This window comes from Clupea harengus, chromosome 22 (assembly GCF_900700415.2).
Source record: "Clupea harengus chromosome 22, Ch_v2.0.2, whole genome shotgun sequence".
NCBI lineage: Eukaryota > Metazoa > Chordata > Actinopteri > Clupeiformes > Clupeidae > Clupea > Clupea harengus.
The window spans coordinates 19358155-19381343 of NC_045173.1; the positions used below are offsets into that span (position 1 = coordinate 19358155).

Below are 23189 nucleotides of genomic sequence, written 5' to 3' on the forward strand. Positions count from 1 at the left end.
CACGCCACAGACGAAATATATAACAGGGCAACATGAAATGATGTAAACACACAACCTAATCTGCATAAATATGTAGGGTTTGTGCATAAATGCCATTATGACATGCTACTATCACAAAAGTGTGAACAAGGACAAGAAAATGACTTATGCATCAGACCGGGGGAATACACATTAAACAATGTCAATGTCAGAATACCTAAATGAATCATCAGTCACCACTGTCATTTTCTGTGTGTGTGTATGTGTGTGTGTGTGTGTGTGTGTGTGTATTTGCATGTATCTAGGTGTGTGTTCATGCGAGTGCATCACTAACTGTGCATTCCTGGTATGAACTGATGAGCATACAGCGGGGTGCACACACAGAAACTAGTGTGCTGCTGCGTGAGTCTGAGAGCCAGCACCAGTTGAGAGTGCCTGTGCAGACTGGATGTAGGGCTCCCACACTCCTGCCTGTGCACACTGGATGTAGGGCTCCCACACTGCTGCCTGTGCACACTGGATGTAGGGCTCCCACACTGCTGCCTGTGCAGACTGGATGTAGGGCTCCCACACTGCTGCCTGTGCCGACTGGATGTAGGGCTCCCACACTGCTGCCTGTGCCGACTGGATGTAGGGCTCCCACACTCCGGGACTATTTACGAGCGCTGAGTGGCGAGGCCCCGCCGGCCATAAAGATGTTTTGTGCCTTTGGCTGAAGGTCGTAATGTTGCCTCAGAGACGCACCGCCATCATCGCTGGCCTTCCTTTTTCCCAATGCTATTGGATTAACCCCGATAAAGAAAGAGGGTGGGGGTGGGGGGGGGGGGGCTGCTGCCATCCCATAATTCAAGTGTGGTTCGGGCACCAGGCAGAGAACGCCATGGCAACACGCCACCCAATGTCACGGCCTGTTTTATTCTCAATATGTGGGGTGGCATCACAAGAATTAATGGCCGGTGTGGCTGATGGTACTATTGTAATGGAAAAATCTGACTTTTTTTATTTTTTTATTATTAAGTTGTAGCAATGCCTGCTTTTTAGGCTCTCTGCCCTTATCACAGTGACCAATAAGAAGACGAGAGGACAATGGGACTGATATGGATGGCTCCGTCGCTCTCTCTTCGGGGGTGGCTAATGCGCTCGGAGCGCTCCGGTGGTTGACTGCATAAAGTCTGGCGCGCGTGCAAAGTGCTTTGTTCCATTCATCGCTCGAGTGACCCAGGAGAGTCGGGGAGAGATGAATCATGGCTAATGAGATTACCTCCGCCACGACCGGCCTCGGAGACCATGGCCCCCGCGACAGATGATCAGCGGAGGGTTTATCAGAGAGGCCCCACTCCATGGCTGGTCTCAGGGCCTCTGACTGTGCATGTGCGCAAGACCAGTCTTTCTGTGGATGTTCTCTGCGTGTGTGTAGGCCCTGCGTGTGTGTAGGCCTGTGTTCGCATGGGTGTGTGTTGTATGTTTGCACCGATGCCCGCTGAGTGTGAGTGTGTGTGTGTGTGTGTGTGTGTGTGTGTGTGTGTGTGTGTGTGTGTGTGTGTGTGTGTGTGTGTGTGCATGCACGCTGACCTGTACATCAGTCCGGTCAGCGATCCACTTGGCGAGCTGCTCCGAGGCGAAGCCGATGCGCTGCAGGTCAAAGGTGTCGGCCCTCTTTGGCTTTCCTTTGGCCGGGAAGTGCATGAAGGTGGGGGCCGAGTTCATGTTCAGCTGAAGGAGAACACGAGAGAGAGGAATGAGAGAGGAGGAGAATAGATGGCAGGAGAGGAGAGGACAGAAGAGATCAGGACATTTAAAAAAAAATGAAAACAACAGACAAGATGAGAGAGATGAGAGAAAATAAGAAGAGATGAGAGGTGAGAAGAGAAAGTACAAGAGATAAGGAGAAGAGGGAAGATGAAACAAAATGACGAACAGCAGAAGAAAGAAGAGAGGAAAAGAGAATGGATTGGAAGAGAATGGGGTTAAATAGGCATAGGAGAGGTGGAATTAAGTTAGAGGGAAGAGGAGGAAGATGTTGAGGATAGGAAAGATTAGGGATGGGTAAAAGGAGATACAAAAATGGACAACAGAGGGTGTAGACAGGCAAGATGATAAGAGAACAGAAGAGGAGACACTAAAGACAGAAAACAAATAAATCAAAAGTAACTTCGGAAACCTCGAAACAAATAAAAAGGCAAACACCACCGCAAGTAGAGCCATCTTCAGACCGTCAATCTCCAAACACAGGCCACATACCAAACAAGAGCAACAGTGCTCTCTCCACACTGCCTCCTCTTTTTATATATATATATATATACCAACACCAACATTACATTTTGGATACCTTTTTATAAAAAATAAAAAATAAACTTTAATTTTTATAAAAAGGTATGTGAAATGTAATGTTCAAAAAAGGGTCCAAAAGGTAAATCCCCATAAGAAAGGTGTATTGCAAATGTGTATTCAGGGACGAAAAGAGTTCTTGTCTGAATTGCTATTCAACCCTTCCAAAGGGATCTGTAAGATCTACAATGAACCCTTTCTTTAGGGGTTCTGATATGGAGCGCGCTCTTCATGTAGACCCAAATCAGAGCAGACTGCAACCAGTCCTTTCCTGTTGAGGATGTGTGTGTGTGTGTGTGTCAGGATATGCATGTGTGTGTGTGTGTGTGTGTCTTTCGGGGGGGGGGGGGGGGGGGGGGGGGGCAATGTTCAAATGAGTACCAGCACGTGAGGCCAGGTGGGGGAGGCACACAGGGCACCTCCACACTGTGGCCGACTCATCTGTGGCTGCCACCATCACCACAAACATTTCATTATGCCTCTCCTCTCCTCTCCTCGCCTCTCCACGGGTTCGCTGCGGCCATCAGGCCTAATGAACAGCCTGCTCCTCTCCATGAATACTTATCACTCTTGCCTGGCTCTCGCACTCTCTCCTCTTTCTTTCTTTCTTTCTTTACCTCCCCCACTGCACTTCTCTCTGCACATCTGTCTCCGACTTTCTGGCTCACAAGCGCAGTCTGTTTTTTTCCCCCTCCTTATCTGTCTCTCTCTTCCTCAGCCTTTGTTTCGCCCTACTCCTCTCTTTCACGTCCCCTCACGCTGCCTCCCTCTGTCCGTATCTCCTTCTTTCAGTCTGTCTCCTCAGCCTCCCTCTCCCTCTCTGAGATGTGACAAAACAAATCCATCTCTCTGTAATTAAAACACGATATTAAATAATCATTTTAGAAGAGGGGGGGGGGGGAATAAAACTCACAGAAAAGAGAGCAACTCATTACAGTGGTTATTGCTTTTAATTGCATCAAACTAAGCCACTGCATGCCTCGAGTGCAGGAGAGGTGAATCATCCATTTGGCTAAATAAGGGAATACAGCGAGGGACGGGGAAAAAGAGGTGCGAGTGAAGTAATGAGAGGAAAAAAAAAAAAAAAAAAAAAAAAAAAAAAAACACCAAATGGAGAAATATAAAAATAAAACAAAGAAAGACTGACTCGTCCCCAGAACTGATCTGCATGTAATTATATGTCATTTTAGTCAGGACGTAATCGTGTAATTGCCGGCAAGTGGCTGGTACCTTTAAATGTCGGGTGAAGCTAATGGCTCTCACTTGCCTCTCCATCTGTTTGTTCACATGCAAATGACTACTGCCTCCCTTAGGGCTTAAGTAGGAGCTTTCTCCCTTTCTTCTCCTCCAATTCGCCACTGTACTTCACCGCTTAATGGACTTCTACAGCACTCCAAGGGTGTGTGTGTTGGGGGGGGGGGGGGGGGGGCAGAGGGCATGAGGTATTAAATATACATAGGTATGACTCTTCTGGCAGTCGTTTAAAACACAGTTGCCGTGTTTGCAGCATTTCACTGCAAGCGATGAAGCGAGCGCTCCTCCGAGTCACATGGCGCGAAGCTTCATTTCCTTAAAACCGTGTTGTGAGCGCTGAACTGCAAGGCCCGTGAGACAGAATGAGGGATTACGGGAACACTAAGGACTTCTCTGCGCGTGTTTCTCACAGCCTGCTGAACAGTCGCGACTGCTGCTCTGACTGCTAATAGAGGCAGCGGGGGGGGGAGGGTTGGGATGCGTGCTACGCCGCTGCGGCAGTAAGGTTTGGCCGTGGAGGTGAAGGGCTTGGCTCTCCGTGGCATCCCTGCATCAATCTGTCCATCACACACTGACCAATGGGCCCCAGTGTGTATCCGGCTCAGTGAAGTGAAAGCGTACGTGATGCTACGATGTGTCTGCCTGTATGTTTCATTTATGTATCTGGCAGTGGGTGCATGTGACTGTATGTGAGGCTTTGTGATTGTGTGTGTGTATATGTATATATATATATATATAAGTGTCTGCTTGCATGGCTGTGTGGATCCGTTATGTCTGTGCGCACAGTCTGGGGGGTGGAGGGGGACGGGTTGGTGCTCTTATCTGTCCATGACTGATGGATGCCGCCCTGGGTGGGCCCTAACCTCCACTAAGCCAGGCCGCTTCTCCGGCTGACACATGCTCAATGCCCAGCTTCTGCCATTTAGGAAATCTGTCGATGAACAGTGCAGCGTTGAGCCTGCGAGTCCTGCGCACTTCTAGAGGGGGCCTACGTCAGTCTGTATGGATTTTTCATCCCGATAATTCCCCATTTTCCACGCTCTGACATTTCTCCACTTGCTAACAGACAACCCGTGAGGCTCCAGCCTTCCATTTCCTAAGTAATTATTGCAATTTCCTCAGGACTGACACAAATTGACACCTGGAGGACTTGACAAAGGTCATACAGGTGGAATTAAGAGCACCGATATCTGCATACATGTATGCTCTAAGGTGTAAATAGAAACGCACAGACATACTGGCGCGTGCACGCACACGCACACAGCTTGATTCAATCCAACAGCTCGGGTGCCTTACCCAAACATCATCAGATTTAGGAAATATACCTTTGAGGCACTGCAGCAATAACAGCCTCGGAGATTTGCAGGCAGCTTGATTTGACTTAATTTAATTATTTACCTCTCTCGTTAACTTATTCCTTCTGTGCTAATTACCATGCAGAGAATCTCTGCACCCGCCTTGACAGGCCCCATGCAAATGCAAATGAACTGAAAGAGAAAGATAGGAAGGGATAGAAAGGCGGGGGGAAAAAAACGAGAGACAGAGACAGAGAGAGAGAGTGAGAATGAGGGAGAGGGGGAGAGACAGGGAGCACACACTTATAGAAAGTCACCTGCTGAAAGACATCTGCCCCCTCGTCGTAGTCCACCACGGTGAAGAAGAGTTTGTTAGAGAAAGCGGACGAGTAACGCCAAGAGTTAGCCAGCACCTGGTACTCCTCGTTAGCTTGTCTGGTAGGATGAACAGTTACAAGGGAGGAGAGGAGAGAGAGAAAGAAGGTGAAATGAACAGGCAGACGCAAGAGCATAAATATAGCAGGTAATGACAATCACATTTAGCTCCAGCGATGAGAGACGTTTAGGCCAAGAGGAAAATAAGGGAAGGGACAGACAAATGCTGAGAAAGAGAAGGCAAGCAAAGTCCATCTACTAGTTGACCTGGAGGGAGATACGGAGTGATGAGGGGGGGGGGGAGTGGAGAGCTGGCTTCACTATAATTGCTCTCATTACAGGCACTTGGACAGCCCAATACAGACGTTTCCGTGACAGTTATGTCTACATCCAATGCTATGACAACCACCAAAACACCAATTAATGGCAAATTAGTCTCCAAATTCAGTTAATAAAGTGGCAAGTGTGCATACTGTCCTTCCACACGTCCTCTGCAGAATCCATTTCAATGGTCCTCACTGCACTCACTTTCTCACTGTTGTTCTCCCAAGTTTGCCATGAAGGTTTGGAAATTCATGCATGCTGTATATATGCGTGTGTGTGTGTGTGTGTGTGTGTGTGTGTGTGTGTGTGTGTTTTCCCAGATGTGTGTTTTATTGCGTCCTCAAATTTCCAGCAAGAGGCATTTTAACATGTGGTGAATTCTCTGTGACAGTTTTAATGGTCGTTGCTTCAGAGGGATCAGAGGGGTCGATGAATAAAACACAAACACCCATGAATAAAAGAACGTACAAAACACCTCTTTCCTCCTGGGCGATGGGACACCAATTTACATGATGACACATGTTAAACTTTAATGCCGCATTTAGTATTTATCCTGTGCATAAATAATAAGTGAGAAGAGTGGGCGCGGGGGGGGTGTGTGACGTATGTTGTCTCAAGACAGACAAACGTGACTAGGGCCATCGGTGCCAACTCACACCGAACCCGTCGACTGCCGAGACAATTAGCAGCGTGTCAGCGTTACGGGGCTAAATGCTACAGCTGGCAAGAGATAGTGAGAGTGGGGCCACAGACAGCGATGCCGTGGTGATTAGCAGTCTCTCGCAGTGCTCGTCAATGCTTCCGACGCTTCCTTGGTGGGTCATGACACTAAATTTATCTCTCACTCGGTGACTAACGACGCGATGGTATCGTTTATGTAAATGGTCCGTCCCAATTGAGGGGAAAAAAGACCACATGAAGAAGTACGTGACAGCAACTAATGCATCCCAGAGTGACATCTCCTTTGAGGACGGACCGAGTGAGTGAGAACGAGAGAGACAGAAAATATGAATGCATTTTAACTAGATAAATAAATAAATAAATGATAGACATATTGGACATGGCCCCTGGACATGCGCAAATGGTTGGGAACAGGAGAGCAGGAAACAAAAAATAAATACATAAAATGAAATAAATAAATATGTGATTTGAGCAGACAGCAGATGATTAAAAAGGCATTATGGGTCATGTAGAACGCAGGGGATGACTGGGCATTTAAAGGTCACTCCGGATTAAATTAACTTCCTCTATTTCTGTAATACATATGATTATTCCTACCGCACCATCTTTATTCAATGAAGCCAAGGCCGAGCGGACTCAACGAGGCCTCCTTAAGTGCCATATTCTCAGTGGGTCATGGGATATCGCCATGCTGAACACGCCGCACCCATTCAATAGGCCCTTCAACACTTTGCCCTTTCTTTAAATGACTTTGGGTCCGCAACTACTTAGGGACAACTAAAGTGTGCCAGCGAAGGGCTCCTGGGAGATTGGGGGGATACTCAAATCCTACCCTGGAGGGCTGACTCCAGTCTCCAGTTTATTACACCTCAGTGGGACCAGGCACCTAAGCACCTTTAAGTCTGGCATATGTCTGGCTGTGCTGGGATCCTCCACAACTCAAAGGTTACGTCTACAAAAAAAAAATTGCATATGCATGGTCAGTGGCCCTTTGCGGGCCAGAACATGAGGATTTTTTCTAAGAATCTGGTTTTAGGGGCTATCTAACACTTGTACTGGCGGGAGCAAAGTTCATAGGTCCAAGAAGTTTGTCACGCCCTCGAAGTACGCTTGTCGCAGTCTCATCTGTGACTATTTTTTGCAGAGGAACATCTGCCAGCTAAAAATACTAAGGGTGTATTGTCTCGGTAGTAAGAAACTCTGTTGCCACGGTCTCCAGAGGCCCTGGAGCTTTCTCCTCTGTCGAGAGGCATCAGCTCAAGCACACAGGGGGCGTGCTATCCACAGCCTCCTGGAGATGCACTGCCTGCAGGTAAGAGGGGGAACAGCGTGGGGGGTGGGACCTGTGTTTACATGCAAGTGAAGTACTACGGAATTGTTACAGCAAGGAAAAGACAGAGGTGAAATGGTACATTATTAGGCACTTACATACTAGGTTTGCTTTAATCTGGCATGACTAGGTTTGGGGCTGACTTACCTTCCCCTCTCTTTAAAATGTCTTCTGCCTGGGATTGTTAAACATCATTTTGAGAGAATACGGCTAAGAAGCAATGGTGTCAGGAGGGGGACCCTGATGTTGACACCAAAAGGGGTTGGGAGGGCGGGGAATGCAGTGCGTAAAGGTTCGTTGAATTGTCTAGATGAGTGATTCAGCAGAGCCGATATTAGTGTTGGTCTGTGTTTCAGATGTAAGTTTCAGCAAAAAGTGTGGGGTAGTTGTATTTTTGGATGTTGCCTGGGCATAGGGTTGAACAGGGTGAAGGTGTGGTGTGGCGTTACCTGCACACGGAGCACTGCCTCTGGGGCTGCAGTGCGGTGAACATCACAATGACAGAGTAGTTCCGGGGCGGCGCCTTCACGAAGCGGCGGAACTTGTCTCCGTTCATGCGGATAACGGACCGACGAGAGCTCCACTCCATCATCTGATCAACCTTCTCCGCCAACATATTCTGCGCTCCGGGAGGGTCAGAGAGGCAGGGATCGGGGAGAGATGAACAGAACAGGGGAACATAAGTCTTAGGGAGGATTTTCAAGGACGAACAAACACAAAATAGTGCACTTACAAAGATTATAATATCCATGTTAGTTTCACAACAAGAAACCCAAACAAACCCATGTGACTCTGTGGCACCATGTGATTAATGGGGGACTCTGATAAGTGCTTTACAATTGGGTTTAAATGTGGTCCTGAGCAGTAATTGTGCACATATAACAGCTGTGACGACTCCCGTTCCGTTCAAGGGTTTTTCTGTTGATTAAATGCAAAGCTGCTCAACATAAAGGTCAACACACAGACCGTTCGAAGCACGCAGGGAAAACAATAAACATGGGAGGACTGCCGGAGGGAAGGAGTGGAGAACTAGGTTTTTTAGCAGAAGAGAACACACTAGATGTTTCGCTGGGGATAGGGGGTAAGACACCCACAGGACAAAAAAATACCACACCAGGAATCCATTTCAAAATTAGCCTAAAAGCTAGCATTCAGTCCTGACCCAATTTTTCCTGGAACAGAGGAACAGAACTGTCAGAACCGAGAGACACATGAAGACCTACCCTGCAACGATGAATCATGTGTGTGTCTACGGGGGTGTGTGCGCTATTGCCAAGAGATACCAGCTGGGCCCTCATACCGACAAAAAAGGGTCAGAGTGAGAGAGGACGGGGGAAAGAAGAAAAAAAAAAACAGTGCTTGTGTGCTCATTGTGTCTACGGGCATAGAGCGATAAAGGTAACGGCTAATTTTCTCCAATTACTTGGCATGGATATTAAATGATCAAAACACACAGGGGCCTGACACTCTTTGCTAACTGCGTTTACTTACACAAGCCTCTCTGTGATGGCACACTGCCTTCCAGCTCCGCTGCAGCCAGCCTTGGGCTTTAACCAACATAAATGGCCGTATTGTGACGCCCAATGAAGCCTAAAACAACACCTTTCATTGCAGGGGCCGAACACCATTTGTGACTGTTAGGGCTAGCCATGCGGAGGAAAACCGCTACTGCGCCTGAAGCTGTTGGCATACCAATGCTAGCGCTAAGGCACAAGCAGTGTGGTCACTGAGTTATTTCCTAATGAATGTCTCCAATGCTGTGACCTTTACAAGGTAGCACCAACGTAGAGAATTTCTGAAAACTACTAAATGATGCCAACTGATTTTTTTCTTCCCAGTAAAAGGTACACATGTAATCAAGCTCCCTGCAAATGCCTTGTGACTCCTAAGGTGGTATTTTTTTTGTTTTCTCACCATGACAACTAACATGCAATATCTAACAGCGTGCAGTTTTTCAACCAATCAAAAAAGTGAATTGAATGTACACCATTGGTAACGCAGGGAGAAATGACCGGTGCTTCCTGCTGATCAATCACAGCCCCATTTGCATTTCATTTCCCAGATGAGAACTCATTCCACACCAGCGCAGCCATGACAAATGCTCACACAGAACACCATCAAAGGACCTCAGGTTGGACAGCTCTCCTTGTGGCGTTAGAGCTGTACGATTGAGATGGGAAAAGTGCTCAGTTGGAGAATGGCATCCCACACACACATCACACCCTACCATCTGCTTCCTGCACCGTGTAGGTCCCTTCCCTGAAGCAGCTGTGTGTGTATGTATGGAAGTGTGTGAGTGTGGGTGTGCATGTGCATGTGTGTGTGTGTGTGTGACCATGTGATGTGAAGGAGTTAAAAGGTGTGGAGTTGGGGGGGTGTGTGTCTACGTGTGAGGGGTGAGAATGCCGACTGGCATAAAGGACACGTGTGTCTCCTTTAAGTGTTTGTGTCCATGTGAGTCACGTGACATGAGGTGGAGCGGTGGGAGGGAGAGAGAGAGAGAGAGGCGGACGTGTGTCAGGCCTCTGCTTCAAACCCCACGTGGGCACCAATGTCACTGCCCATCTCTGGCACCTTCAATTAAAGTGTCCCAGCCAACGGCAGACTACCTGGGATGCTGTTCTCTTCTTGTCCCCTCCAACTCCTGTTTGTCCTCTCTCTCTTTCTCACCTGTCCTCAGCAGCAGACGCCTGCGGTCATCATCACCATTTTATATATTTCATTTATCCCGCACCCCACCACCTCATCAAGCCCACATGAAGGGTTGGCGCTAGCAGTGGATTTTGATTTGCGTGCTGCACGCTGACAGCTCTGCCATGTTGAATTATTTAGCTCCTTGTGTTTGTCAAGAGTATGTCTGGACTAAAAGGAGAGGGCTGAGTCTCTTCTATCAAAAGCCGTTAACTGAAACATTGCCATCATTTCCATCTGCAATGGCTAACAACGTCAGTGGCTAACAACGTCAGTGGTTGAGAGCTGAGCGGGGACTCCAACTCACCTCATTCTTCTGGCCAGCACATCAATTAGGTGCTCCGAACTTGCTGCTATAAGGAGCAGCAACCACTTTGTGATTCACATACTTGGTGTATACATACATACATAGACATTTCTATAGACGTGCTTGTGTGGTCATATACAGCACAGCTAACAATGTGTGCGAGCAGAGAAGGGAGAAAAGCTAAGCCAAAGCTACAGAGTAGCACCACAAAAGGCAGCTGTATCTAAAGGTATTCCTACATGGTGTTGTGTGGCAGCGGCATTCTTGTACCCGCACATTCTGCAGTCTGTGCTCCCTCAGGTATGCCCCTACTATTAGTCCCTAGTCTCTTTTGTGAGGTTGTCAGTCTTGCGTTGGGGGGGGAAAAAAAAGAATAGGTTTTCACCCACCACCTCCAGACAGCAAAGCTGTCAGTTTGCCTGCCAATCAAACGGCCGTTAATGATGCTCTGGGAGCAGCGTGAGAAGCCAGCCAAGCGCACAAGGAAGCGCTTCAGAAGCTACAAACAAGAACCAAACATAGATGTTTTCTCCCACCATGCACCCCTGCCTAATCCCCCCAACCGCCAACCCCCAGTTCCCCTCCCCTCACTCTCTTTCTCTAAAATAAAATGCACCTTTCAATTTCCAGTGAAGGAGAACCAGGGCAAGCTGACATCTCTCAAAATATAGCACAAAAAAAACCAAACAAACAAAAAAAAAAAAAACGTAGAGGCCAAAGTTCTACAAGACCGCTGAGGACATCTGGAGACAAACAGTCCACCAAGGTGTTGGATGCCTAAAAAAAGACAGCACAGAGTCAACGGTGTCGTGATGTCCGGGCATAAAAACCTCACCCCTTTCTCTGATTTATCCGCACCCCACCCCACCCACCCCCCAGAATCATTTCCACCAGGTGGTTTACTCAGGCTACATGACGGATGCTGTGGACAGGTTGTTCCCAGATGAGCCTCCGCTAAAGGAGACAAAGCACATCCCCCACCTCCTCTTCCGCTCAAGAGATGCCATCGTGTCACTGTGCTGCTGTTTTTGAGCCCACTTCAGTGATTCATCAAGGGGGTCTGCCAGAGACTAGGGCTGAAATGAAGTGGCCAAGGTGCCTCCATGGCCGATCTATGGTCTACAGTGAGTGTTGATTGCGACACTTTGATTAACCTAATATAAGATTAAATAATGAACATTTTAGCTGGTTTTGAAGCATAACATGTCAGGTTGAATTAATTGTCAAGATTTACCCATACCACATAAACTGCAGTTTGTCCTTGAGCAAATGTGACCTTCCTCCTTCTGTGTTTGTCTTTACATTGTTTGCTATAATAAAATAGGTCTTCCCCACACAGTTCTGCAGCATTTATCTTTCATATCATCTCATAGTCAAGTCAAAGACAAGTCCTGTGAAATCTCTGCGTTGAGCATGACCACAAATCATATTGGAGTCAATCCAACTGGTACTCATGCAACTCGATATGACCAGAGCCAGACCGATTACAGAGTCATTGTGACCCTGTGTGTCTTTGCCCTCTGGAGACGGAGCTAATGGAAACAAAAAGGACATGGAGCTGATAGTCATTCAGCACACACAAGGGGGAGAGTCCACTTTAGATGTACCTCACCTCCGCACAACTGACTCCAAGCACTCTGAAGCAAACAGACAACTCCCCATTCACAAGTAAGCTGTAGGAGCAACTCGCACTAAGTGGCTCCAGACCATAAAGATGGCAGAAATGCTAAACTACATTTTCCTCAGATTAGTGAATTAAAAACAGACAGTGACTGCATCGACTCAAGGGGACGGGTGGGGGGGGGGTGTACTGGGAGGGGTTGTCACATTCTGACAATTGCGGTCAATTTGCTGGCATTTCTCTGACAGTTCTAAATTAATGTCGCAGCATTCGGTGATGCTGTACCCCCTCTCAAGATAAGCCGAGGAATCAAGCTCTAGACAGGAGAGTGTGGCAATACCTCACCCTTTAGGGCCTCTTTTGATCTGTCATAGTCGTCAATCTCATTCCTTCTTCATAAACCATGCTTAACTTCTGGCTTTCTTTTCACTGTGTCATTTGGCACAACGTAGCTTACAAAATCAGTTCATCCTTCTACAACACTATCTGTCCATGAGCTGTGTGAACCAGTGTGGGTGAGTTTATGCAAGGAACACACTTTGCAACACTGGGCTGAATAAAATGGTCCAGGAGCTACGCCTTCAACCTGAACTGAACACCTAAGGAGTGGGAGGAGTCTAGAGGAAGTCTCTCTTCAGCTCACATACTGCCATGACACGATTTGGGCTGTACCATGGAAAAAGGATTACAGGATGTCTAATTGTTCGCTTGGTGAGTCCTGCAATAAGCAACTCTAAGTCTGAGTGTGAAGGTCGGATAAGGTCCAAACAATATGGTGGAGAACTCTGACAAGTTTAGTAATTCTACTCCTCCCCATATCAGAATACTACATTACCCACAAAGCCTTTCAGCAGACGGAGTCTCACCCAGGATTATGGCATGCCATATTTAGAAGGCATGTGGCAACATTATAATAATATAGGGGCTGTTTGAATCGTGTGGCTTAAAGAGGGTTCCATAGCGACAGATCCTGTCAGATCAGGAAGGGGATGGATTATCGTGATGAACAGCACTGTGCAAAACTGCAAGTCATCACTGAAGAGGATTCTATCGTCGAATTAGGCTGACTTTGTCACTGTGAATGCCTATCTGACACTGAGTACGTCAAACCACAGAACACATTTGCAATTATTGCTTTTTCACACCTTGCCCCAATCCCAATTTCTCTCTCTCTCTCCTTCCTGTGGTTTGCTCAGAGGCCCCATGCAGGGCTGGGACATCTGCAGATGTTCTCCGTCGACACATGGGGAACAGCCAGCTTGAATTTAATCTTCTCTCACATTTGCATTACTTAAATGGCTACTGCAGCACTGTGTATGTGCAGGACCTACCATGCTTTATAAACGTCATGTAATCATATGAATGCATACACCATACAGCAGAAACATATAATAAACTAAGATAAGTATCGTAACGGTGTTAATTATCGGACGGCGTGTGTTATCGGCAAACGTTTGCGTTGTCATGTGAATCCATTGTTAAACTGAAGTTATAGATTGTTAATCCATTATTACATTTGGCATTTTGATTGTTTAACAGAATGGCCGATGTTTGACACTGTCCGATAACTGACATAGGTACGCTATGTGACAGTGATGCAAGGGCTCTAAAAACAAAAACAAATAATAATAAATAATCACACGGGAATAAGGACAGAATAATCCAATAAAAACACAATAGTCTTTGGACTTTGTTTATCTCATTGTCAGTGATTCAGGCAAGTCAAGGTGATATATTTTACTCAGTCCAAAGGATTTTGGGGGAAACCCAGCAAAGACAGCAAAGTACTCTTGACAGGAGGCACACGGTTAGCTTCACTGGCAGCTGTGCAACATACAGGAGAAATCCAAATAATTTCTATTTCTTTTTACTATCTTTTTGGTCATTATTTTTTTTTTACCAACTTCAGGGCCATAACAAAAGAGAACTATGATGGAAAATGGCTTGGTCAAAGGCTCTAGAAAAGGATTTAAAAGTCCCCCATTGAGTGAGGGGGATTTGGAAATTAGGGCTGAGATGACTAGGCACACAATGGGGGCATCACATCACCCGGGAGGACTTGACACAAGGGAAAGACTAATGCTAGATTTATAGTTATCCATTTGGACGGAGACGGACACATAGCCACGCCTTGGCAACACCCTTCCCCGTGGTGGAACGCCCATCCGAGCCCATCCGAGCCCTTCGGAGAGCTGGATGGACACCGACGTGCACCTCTCGATTTTTGTAACTTTTTCGGATACGAACGGATAGCGACGGATACCCCCTTGGCTGTGATTGGTCGGCTAACGAAATCATTTCCTAACGACATCATTTCCGGAATCTCACATTTCCTGTTTCATTCCCTATCTGTTCCTATTCTGTTATAGAGTGTGGATCAGCCGAATATTTCTGTCCGAGCCCGGCCTGCGTCCGACAGAGTAGTGCCCGAGCCAGACAGCCATTCAAATATATTGTCGGAATCCAACCAGACATAGTCAATGTCTCAACTGTTCATACTAATGACACATTTACGTATGTTTTTTATGAATAGCCTGTAGACCGTCTCACAAGCTTCTTCTAGTTGATTATGAACAAACATAACAGAAGAGGTCTGAAGATATTTCTGAAACACTTATAAGGACACTCAAATGACCGCGAATTCATAGGAGAGAATACTATCCCATTCTCACAGGAGACATCACAGCAATCGGAGCATATTTGTCAAACGCGATAAAAGATAGCCCTACTGCTCTGAAATATTCCCATTCCATACTGAATATTCTGTTTAGATCAAAGGTTTGTTTTTCGACACCGTGATATTTCAGATGATGGAACAGTTGAAATGAATGCTCATATACAAAAGCTAACATTAACGTGAAGTGGAGTTAACTTGCAGCCAACACCATTGCATTACAAACCCTAACACACACACATAATGAGAAAGTAGGCTTATTACACCTGGCGATTATCTCGCCTTTTATCTTCCATCTTTGAATAATGTAACTTATAAACACGTCGTTTTAAAGCGCTGTGGCCGTCCTGAAAAGATGTGTCAATAAATGAATTTAATCCATAGAATCCACGTTGACTTCACTACTTATTAAGATATTGTAACAAATCACGGAAGTGTGGAATATTTGTTATGGCTTTTAATTAAACACTAAACACAATACAATGCCAAAATGGCACAGGCTTTATGCCCTGCTACAAGTTATCACGAACAGACTGTGCTACCGTCACACACCTGTATAAACTCCGTCCCAACACAGAACAACGACATGCAATTAGAACAGTAAGGAACATTGTTAAAGAACATCGTTGGGCACTGCATCACATCGAGAAATATATGTGCCCGCCGCACGGCATTATGGGGCGACTATATGCCGGCAAGTTAAATATGGAATGTTCAATGCCTTATCGCGCTGACTTGTCCCAGCCCTACCCCAGCCCGACAGCAAGTAAAATATTTAGTCCGAACCCCAATGAGTCAATGTCTCAACTGTTCATACTACTGACACATTTACATACGTTTCTTAAGAATAGCCTGCCTTTATTAAACTCGAGCATCAACAGATGAATGATAAATGCACTGGCTCACACAAACAAGCCCCGTTAAACGCACAAGCGCGCACAAAAGGGATATAAGCATATTGAAATGAATTATTCACATTGCAAGAACGGAATGAAATGGCCTACACATTACACACGCTATGCATCTGATATGCCTAAATAAAACTCACGTTATATGCTACACCAGAAGAGGCGCGAATAAAACAAGTCTTACCATTGAAGATTATCTTTTTTCTTGAAAAATGTAAGTAGCCTACACGGACACATTCCTTATAAAAGTATCTACATAGTCCAACCATCGGTGTTTAATCCATGTTGTGGAGAAAGAGGATGGCATCAATCATATTTCATTAAAGCTTCACACTTCTTACATTGGACATATCAAACAGCCTCATTAGAATCCGCATAGAATATGATGCCATCCGACAGAAATATCTCCATAGGCCTACAGTAAATTTCCCCTCGAGTGTCGTTTTAAACTTTCCAGATGACAGTTTCTTTTTTTTTTTAAACTTTAAGTGCACAAAGTTCGTTATGAAACGATCTACATAGTCCAACAATCGAGGTTTAATCCATTTACATTTAGTCATTTAGCCGACGCTTTTGTACAGGGGAGAAGCATGTGAAGCAAACACGTTTACTTGACTACTTATTAAGATATTTTAATATGGAATGTTCAATGCCTTGACTACTAAGCAGAAATATCTCCATACAGTAGATTCCCCCTCGTTTTGTATCGTTTTAAACTCTCCAGATGACAGTTTATTTTTTAACTTATTCCCTGATACCAGTTTGCCTCCTGTAATCGCGTTGTCACAGCTAGGACATAAAAAAAATCCCCGCACACAAGAAGGCTATTATCCTAAATGTGATTTATTTTACTGTCAAAAACGAACTTCTCCATCACGTGAGGCAGACACGTTGACTTGTTAAGATATTTAAATATGGAATGTTCAATGCCTTATCACGCTTATGTTTGAAAGCCATTGTTTTCAGCTTGCAGGTGCTTTTGCCTCTGGCCCAGTTTGTCGGTTTTGACGTTCATCTCTCTCCCCCAACCATCCAGGTTTAATCAATCCGCGTTGACTACTAAGCAGAAGTATCTCCATACAGTAGATTCCCCCTCGTTTTGTATTCTTTTAAACTCTCCAGATGACAGTTTATTTTTAACTTCTTCCCTGATACCAGTTTGCCTCCTGTAATCACGTTGTCACAGATATTTATTTGCCCAGTCAGCTTGTTGGTCTTGACATTCAGATGTTGCGCCTAAACTATCATATCGTCTCGTCACATGATCAAATAGAGACTTGACATTGGACAACAGCATACATATTACCCAGCAATCATCATTACAAATCTGAATATGACAAAAAATACCAAAGAAAATGAGATGGTATTCATTTCATTGAATCGTTTTTAATAGTTTCTATAGTGTATGTAAGATAAGCATATCATTTTGTTATAGATTGCTACTATTTTTCACACAAATAATACCTACCATGATGGAGATAAGTTTGTCTTTTCAAGTGAATATATAGCGTTAGACAGACTAACCATTATAATGTAGTGTGTCTCAAAGGCCCATGTGACTACACCTGTTGCTCTTGATGACATGACGGCTGGGAGGAGGGAGATGAACAATCGACGAATTCTATCACTCAAAGAGGTCGCGTAGTAGCTCGTCTGTGACCAAAAAACCGCTGCTCCACCTACTGTTCTGGCGGTGAATTGTTTTCAACACCCACAGCCGTCGGAGAAGTATAAATCAAAAACAGTACGTCCGAATCCGTCCGAATCTGTTTCCCCGCCCATCCGTAAAACGGACGGACACCGACGCAGATCTATAATTCGGGCTTAAGGATGGAGGACTGGGAGGAAATGCAGACAAAAAGACCTAAACGCAGACAAACTCAAACACGTGCCTACATGCCCCTTGAGAATCAAAGGGCACAAGGTAAAGGAAACAATCAAGCATTCCAGTTGCCTAGAGAACCTAGACCCCCTCCACATCTAGCCCTCCCCTCTTACAATACACCCCCACAGCCCCAACCTCATCTCAACCCTCAAGGTGAAGGGGGGAAAAGGGACGTGAAAGAGTGGTTCTCCTTAGAGATTAAATACCCACAATGCCACACTCCTCCAAGAAAGCATGTGTTTTATCACTTTGCAATGGTTTCTATGCCCTTTGTGACTGTACACAATGCATTGTATCTTCCGATGGTTTTGAAACAATGAAATCTGATTGTGTCTGTATGTTTTGAGTGAGTGTTGAAGTATTGATGTAAAATCAATGACTGCTGTCTGCACAAGGCCAGGTTTTACATATATTATTTACTCTGAATCCTAGATGATGGAACAAGCAAATGATTATGCTGCCGCATTGTTTATCTGTGTCCTATCCCAGCCACAACTCTATTCCTTCATACTTCCAGACCAGTGTTTCGCTCTGTCTTCATGCTCTCCTCCTCCTCTTGTTTCACTTCACTTGAAATTAAAAAGAAAAAAAAGTGCCTTGCAGGCACTCAATCAATCTTCTCAGCACCGGCAGCTTTACATCTCCTGGAGTGATTCTTGTTGAGAAAATGAGTGTCTTGTCCAAGGCACCAAAAAAAAGAGAGAAAGAGAGAGAGTGAGAGAAAGAGAGAGAGAAAGGGAGAGAGGGCATAACACTCTCAGGGCTGTCATCGTGGCTCAAACGGTGTAGCGCAGCCCTTCTGTTCCACAGTTGAGTAAGCTGAATTGAGCTGGGAAGAACCGCGTGTGACCTCCGGGCACCGAGTGTGCAGGTCAACCAAAAGCTGGGCCTGAACTCAGCTGTCTGCCTTCTGTTTCTCGTCTCAACTGGCTGCTTATCTTCCGGTACCCAGTTCACACAGATGAGCACTGCCAGCTCGCTAACCTTGCTGTTCTTCCACCTCACTGTTTGATGCCGAAACTGGCACCTCATTTGCTAACCATGTCTGGGCAAGCCTCCCCTAACAAAGATTAATGCCGGAATACGTTGCGAGTATTTTATTTTGTTTCTTGTTGGTGCTTGGAAAATGTCCATGAAGGTTAGCAATCCTGCCCAGCCCTTGGCCTAAGTCTTGTACAGAAGTACCTTCAGAATGTGGAAAACATTGAAAAAGAAAGCCGACGGAAATGTGAGCTTCATGAAGGTTTAATCTACATTCCAATTCTACACCCCATTACCTTTGAGAACATGAGCTTCTTGAGCACATTAAACTTTTTTCCCTTCCTCATCGGAGCTCAACCAACACCAGCTGTGGCTCTGACGCAACATCTCTCAGAAATCTTCTCTCAGCACTCCCAGCAACAGTTTCAAGCGTGTCCCCTATTAGTCGACATGTCCGTGTTCTTAATGAGATCTCCCCTTAGTCTACTGCTTTTTACACCTGGGCAGAGAGCAGGTGAGATGGCTCTAAGAGCATTGATTCCTTCACTCAGGTCAGCTCACAGCTGTACCTGAAGGAAACCACATGTACAGCTCGACCGAAATATAAGCCTCTTTCAAGATTCAAATGGTAGGGTCGTCTTTCAATCCAGGTTTAATGCATGATAATGACACAAGCTCTGAACGGGGAAAAGCAGCTGGTCCCATAGTCAAAAAGATAAAGCTCCCAGAGATGGTGTGATGATGACTCTAGCACACTCCACTCAGTATCAGGGAAAGACCATCAAAGCCAATGCTTAGCGTAAGGTGAGCGACAAAGCCATCCAGCAAGTTTAGTTTTGGACAGCTGAGCACATCTTACAGACTCTCCCTTACCTCCTTAAAAGACTTAACATTGTACACAATCAGCTACATAAATGGCCATGATGATGGCAGCGGAGCAGCTCAAGAAATGCAGTCTGTAGCATTCTTTCGTGCAATATTCAACCTTTTGCCTCCACCAACACAAAGCAACCAAGAAGAGAACCATGAAGAACTGAACAGTGACCAAAAATGATCACAAGCAAAACTAAAATACTTTTTTACCATCAAGTGACAGGTGCACAATAACTGTTACACTGTTCTACTGCAGCACACCCAGTCTCTTCTCCCACTCTCACTGTCTCGCTCTCTATCCATCCCCTACCCCCCCTCGCTGTGGTAATTACCACTGCCTCCCTGCTTCTTTCCAGTGGCGATTGTATAGCAGTGACCTCTGCCCTCTCAAGGCTTGACTGCTGAAGGCATAATCATTCCCTCACCTTCCTGACAACCTCTACAGCGGCACAACAGCCTTTAACAACAATGAAAACAACCTTGGTACCCTTCCTACATACATTAAGAGAGCAGAAGAACATGTGACCAGGAGAGAGTGCATCACATTCTGACCAGTGGAAAAAAAAGACACATACACAAATGGCTCACAATCACCGACAGAAAAGATAATACATATTATTTTGATTTCCTCACTTGCACAAGGCTATTCTTATGAGAGCAAAGAGCATCCAGTGTTCCGAGCCCAAATCTCACGTGATCCACAGAACAACCTGCACGGATCTGCTCCATGTGGGGATAAGATAACTATGGGATAACCGAACTTGATGTGATGGCTGAACGTCATTCCATATGTCCGACATGCAAGATATCACTCTCATCTTCCACTGCTTTCACTTGCCACTGCAGATGACGTGGCCATTATTTACCTTTGGTAATGAGGTTTCTGCCTTATGTTGTGGATTCATTAATCAAAGTGGGGAAAAAGGAAGGGAAGGGAGGGGGGTCCGCACAGGGAGGCTTACATAACCCGCACACTGACTGCCATCCTCACCCCCTCAAAAATCATTCATTTCCTTATTAGATTCATTAAATGTTCGAGTGACTTACGGGGCAGCAAGTCATTCTGAAATAAGATTTTGCATTTCACGGTTGTTAGGGGAAGAAAAACGGCAGGCCCAGACTAGGTCTTCGTCACAGGGCTTGACTGAGGGCTGTACGGTGTATTTGTAAAATTAGTTTCTCTCCATCTTACTGTATTATTTAGACCCTTATCTTTAATTATAAGCACTAGGGTAAAAGTTTCATTGTAGTCTGTGAGGCGAAAAAGGGAGGAAAATAAAGATGAAGAAGAAAAGCAACTTTCTGCTCCAATTATCTTGATGAATTTGCAGCTTCCCGCTGTCACAGCAATGAAGTTATCATTCCCCAGATTCCCGCCCTCTTTCCCCATCATGACACTCCTCGCTGTGTCCCCTAGGCCTCCTGAAACAAAATGGAAATGCTGCCATGTCTCAAGACTCCAGCTCTCCAAGGCTTTCTGTCCCTTTCTCTTTCAGTATAAACAACGGTTAAGGTGGAGAGCTGGAGGATCCCTGCGGTGTCACTGCCAGCTCCCATTCCCAGCGCCTGGAGGTGGGAATTAGAGGGGGAATTCTGTCTGGGATCTGCCGGAGGCCTCATCTCCCAAGCTCCACTTACTGCAGCAGAAGCATATTGCTGGCATTTTGTAGCTTATTTCTTTATTTTTTTTAAGCATGAGAGAGAGGGTTGGTGGGGGCCGGAATGGTGAGTGCTGTCTTCATTATTGCCCCGCGCAGCAATAAAAAAAAAAGCGTAGCCATCCGTCCTTTTATTATGCTACGTTTATAACAAAATCAAACTCCGGTTTAGTTCAATAAAAACAGGGCGCTGCTGGCACCCACCGTGCTCTCAGCGGACAGAGCGCTCTCTCCTGCTGAGGCAGCAGGCTTGCGGTGGGACCGGCTGTGGGGTGGAAGGGGTGGAGGAGTGGGTGCATATGGGGGGGGGGGGGGGCACTCGAGATGAGTGAGAGGGCCATTAGGTCCAAGAGAACATCAGTGTTAACCTAGCTGCAAATGCTTCACAACTCCCAAACAAAAGTGGCAACTCCTCTCTTTTTTCCAGGAAAGATTTGATCGCTTTGGCGCTAGGGATGGTGGGTCTCCGTAAATGAGAGCTCTGCAGTTCTCAAGAGCGACGTTATTTTCTTCGGTGTGATTTGTGGAGGCTTCAGCCACATTAACTGATAAACAACTCTGCAGGGGACTGCATAAAAGACGTTGCCCGGCCTTCAGCTAAAGGGATGGGCCAAGAAAGTCTGACTGAGTCCAGGTTTATCATTGGCAATTAGTAGGCATAATTTAGTGCCGTGATTTGGTCAGGGACTCCGTGTATTAAACACAAAGCAACTCAATTTCGTGTTGGGCGTTTTTTTTTTTTTTTTCACTGATTGTTTAATGCAAGTTCTCTCGTTTTTTTTGTTTCACTTCTAAACTCTTCTGCAAAATTACAGGACAGGAATGTAATTTTCCTGTCAATGAAAGGGGGCTTAAAAAATGAGGGGTATTAGATCCAATGGATAAATGGGTGTGTTTAATGGCCATTGACTATTAACAGCACCTCTGGCATTGTAATGAGTAAAGAAAAAAAAGAAGACGGGCTCGATCGTTGGCTGCACGTTGAGGAGAATGTCATTTGTAGAAAAAGACAACAGGCGGTTGAATTTAGTTATGTCCATCAAGAGCAGAAGGGCGCTGCACTGACACAGAGGAGAGATGAGAAGGGCTTTTTACAGGCACTCTGGCACCCACTCAGCCTCCTCCAAACCCAGCATTTCAAGGCAAAAGGGGTGCCATATTTATCAGCTGTAAGTGCTTCATGCACACGTGAAGATTTCCTTAGTCCTTTCTTCACTGTGTCCTTTATGCCACGCTACAAGTCATCCAGCTGTATTTGCATACAGCTTTGTGTGCTGAGCAGAGAGCTTGTCACTCTCGAAAGGTTGGTGGCTGTCTTCGGAGGGAGTCAAAAGGCAATCAGTAGGAAAAACACGACTCCTTCCTCCCCTTTCTCTGTCTTTCCAACACACTCACACTCTCAATCTCTCTCTCCATTCTCTGTCCTCTGCCAGCTCTGGGTTGAGGCCGGGTGACAGTGACCACGTCAGAGTGTGTGGGCCCAACACAGAAAATAAGGATATTCTCCCATCCCTTCTCGTCACACTCTTCCGCCTACACAACTGGGTCCTTCAGAAGAAAAACTCGGGTTGGGCTTTCACAAGGAAAACAAGGAAAAGATAATACTACTGCAAAAAAAAAAGGACACATAAATAACCGTGCTCCAAATCTCTGGCAGCCAGAAGAACTGGACTCGCAACACTCCCACTCACCCCTCCACGGCTCGACCCGCTGGACTGTGAAATGGAGAGGAGCAAGGGCCCTTCATTTTTTCCTAATGAATTTTTTTCCTCGTCATATTCACTTTAATGCCCACTGTCGGGGAGAGTGCCGGGTTTCAGAGGCTGGTAGACAGCTGATAAGACGTCATGTTTCATCCTTCACGGCAGGATGACTCGTGCTCCATCTTTCTATATCGCTCTCCCTTTCTCCATCTCTCTCCCTCTCTGTCTCTCGCATCCAGGGGTGAGGGCCTGGATCATCCCCCTGCTGAGGAGGAGATTACGCTCTTTTGACAGGCCCTGATAAGGCCGCTAGAATATGTTG

General features: G+C 45.8%; 1 protein-coding gene across 2 annotated transcripts in view; it reads right to left on the bottom strand.

Annotated features, from left to right (window-relative positions):
* tusc3 (tumor suppressor candidate 3) overlaps positions 1-23189 on the bottom strand; it is a 64365-nt gene that overhangs the window by 33318 nt on the left and 7858 nt on the right. For both annotated transcript variants that reach the window (XM_012835207.3, XM_031559491.2), the window contains exons 2-4: positions 8016-8185; positions 5174-5291; positions 1552-1692 (exon numbers count right to left, since the gene is read on the bottom strand). In XM_012835207.3, the coding sequence (XP_012690661.1) occupies positions 1552-1692; positions 5174-5291; positions 8016-8185 (429 nt within the window). The remainder of the gene's footprint in view (positions 1-1551; positions 1693-5173; positions 5292-8015; positions 8186-23189) is intronic.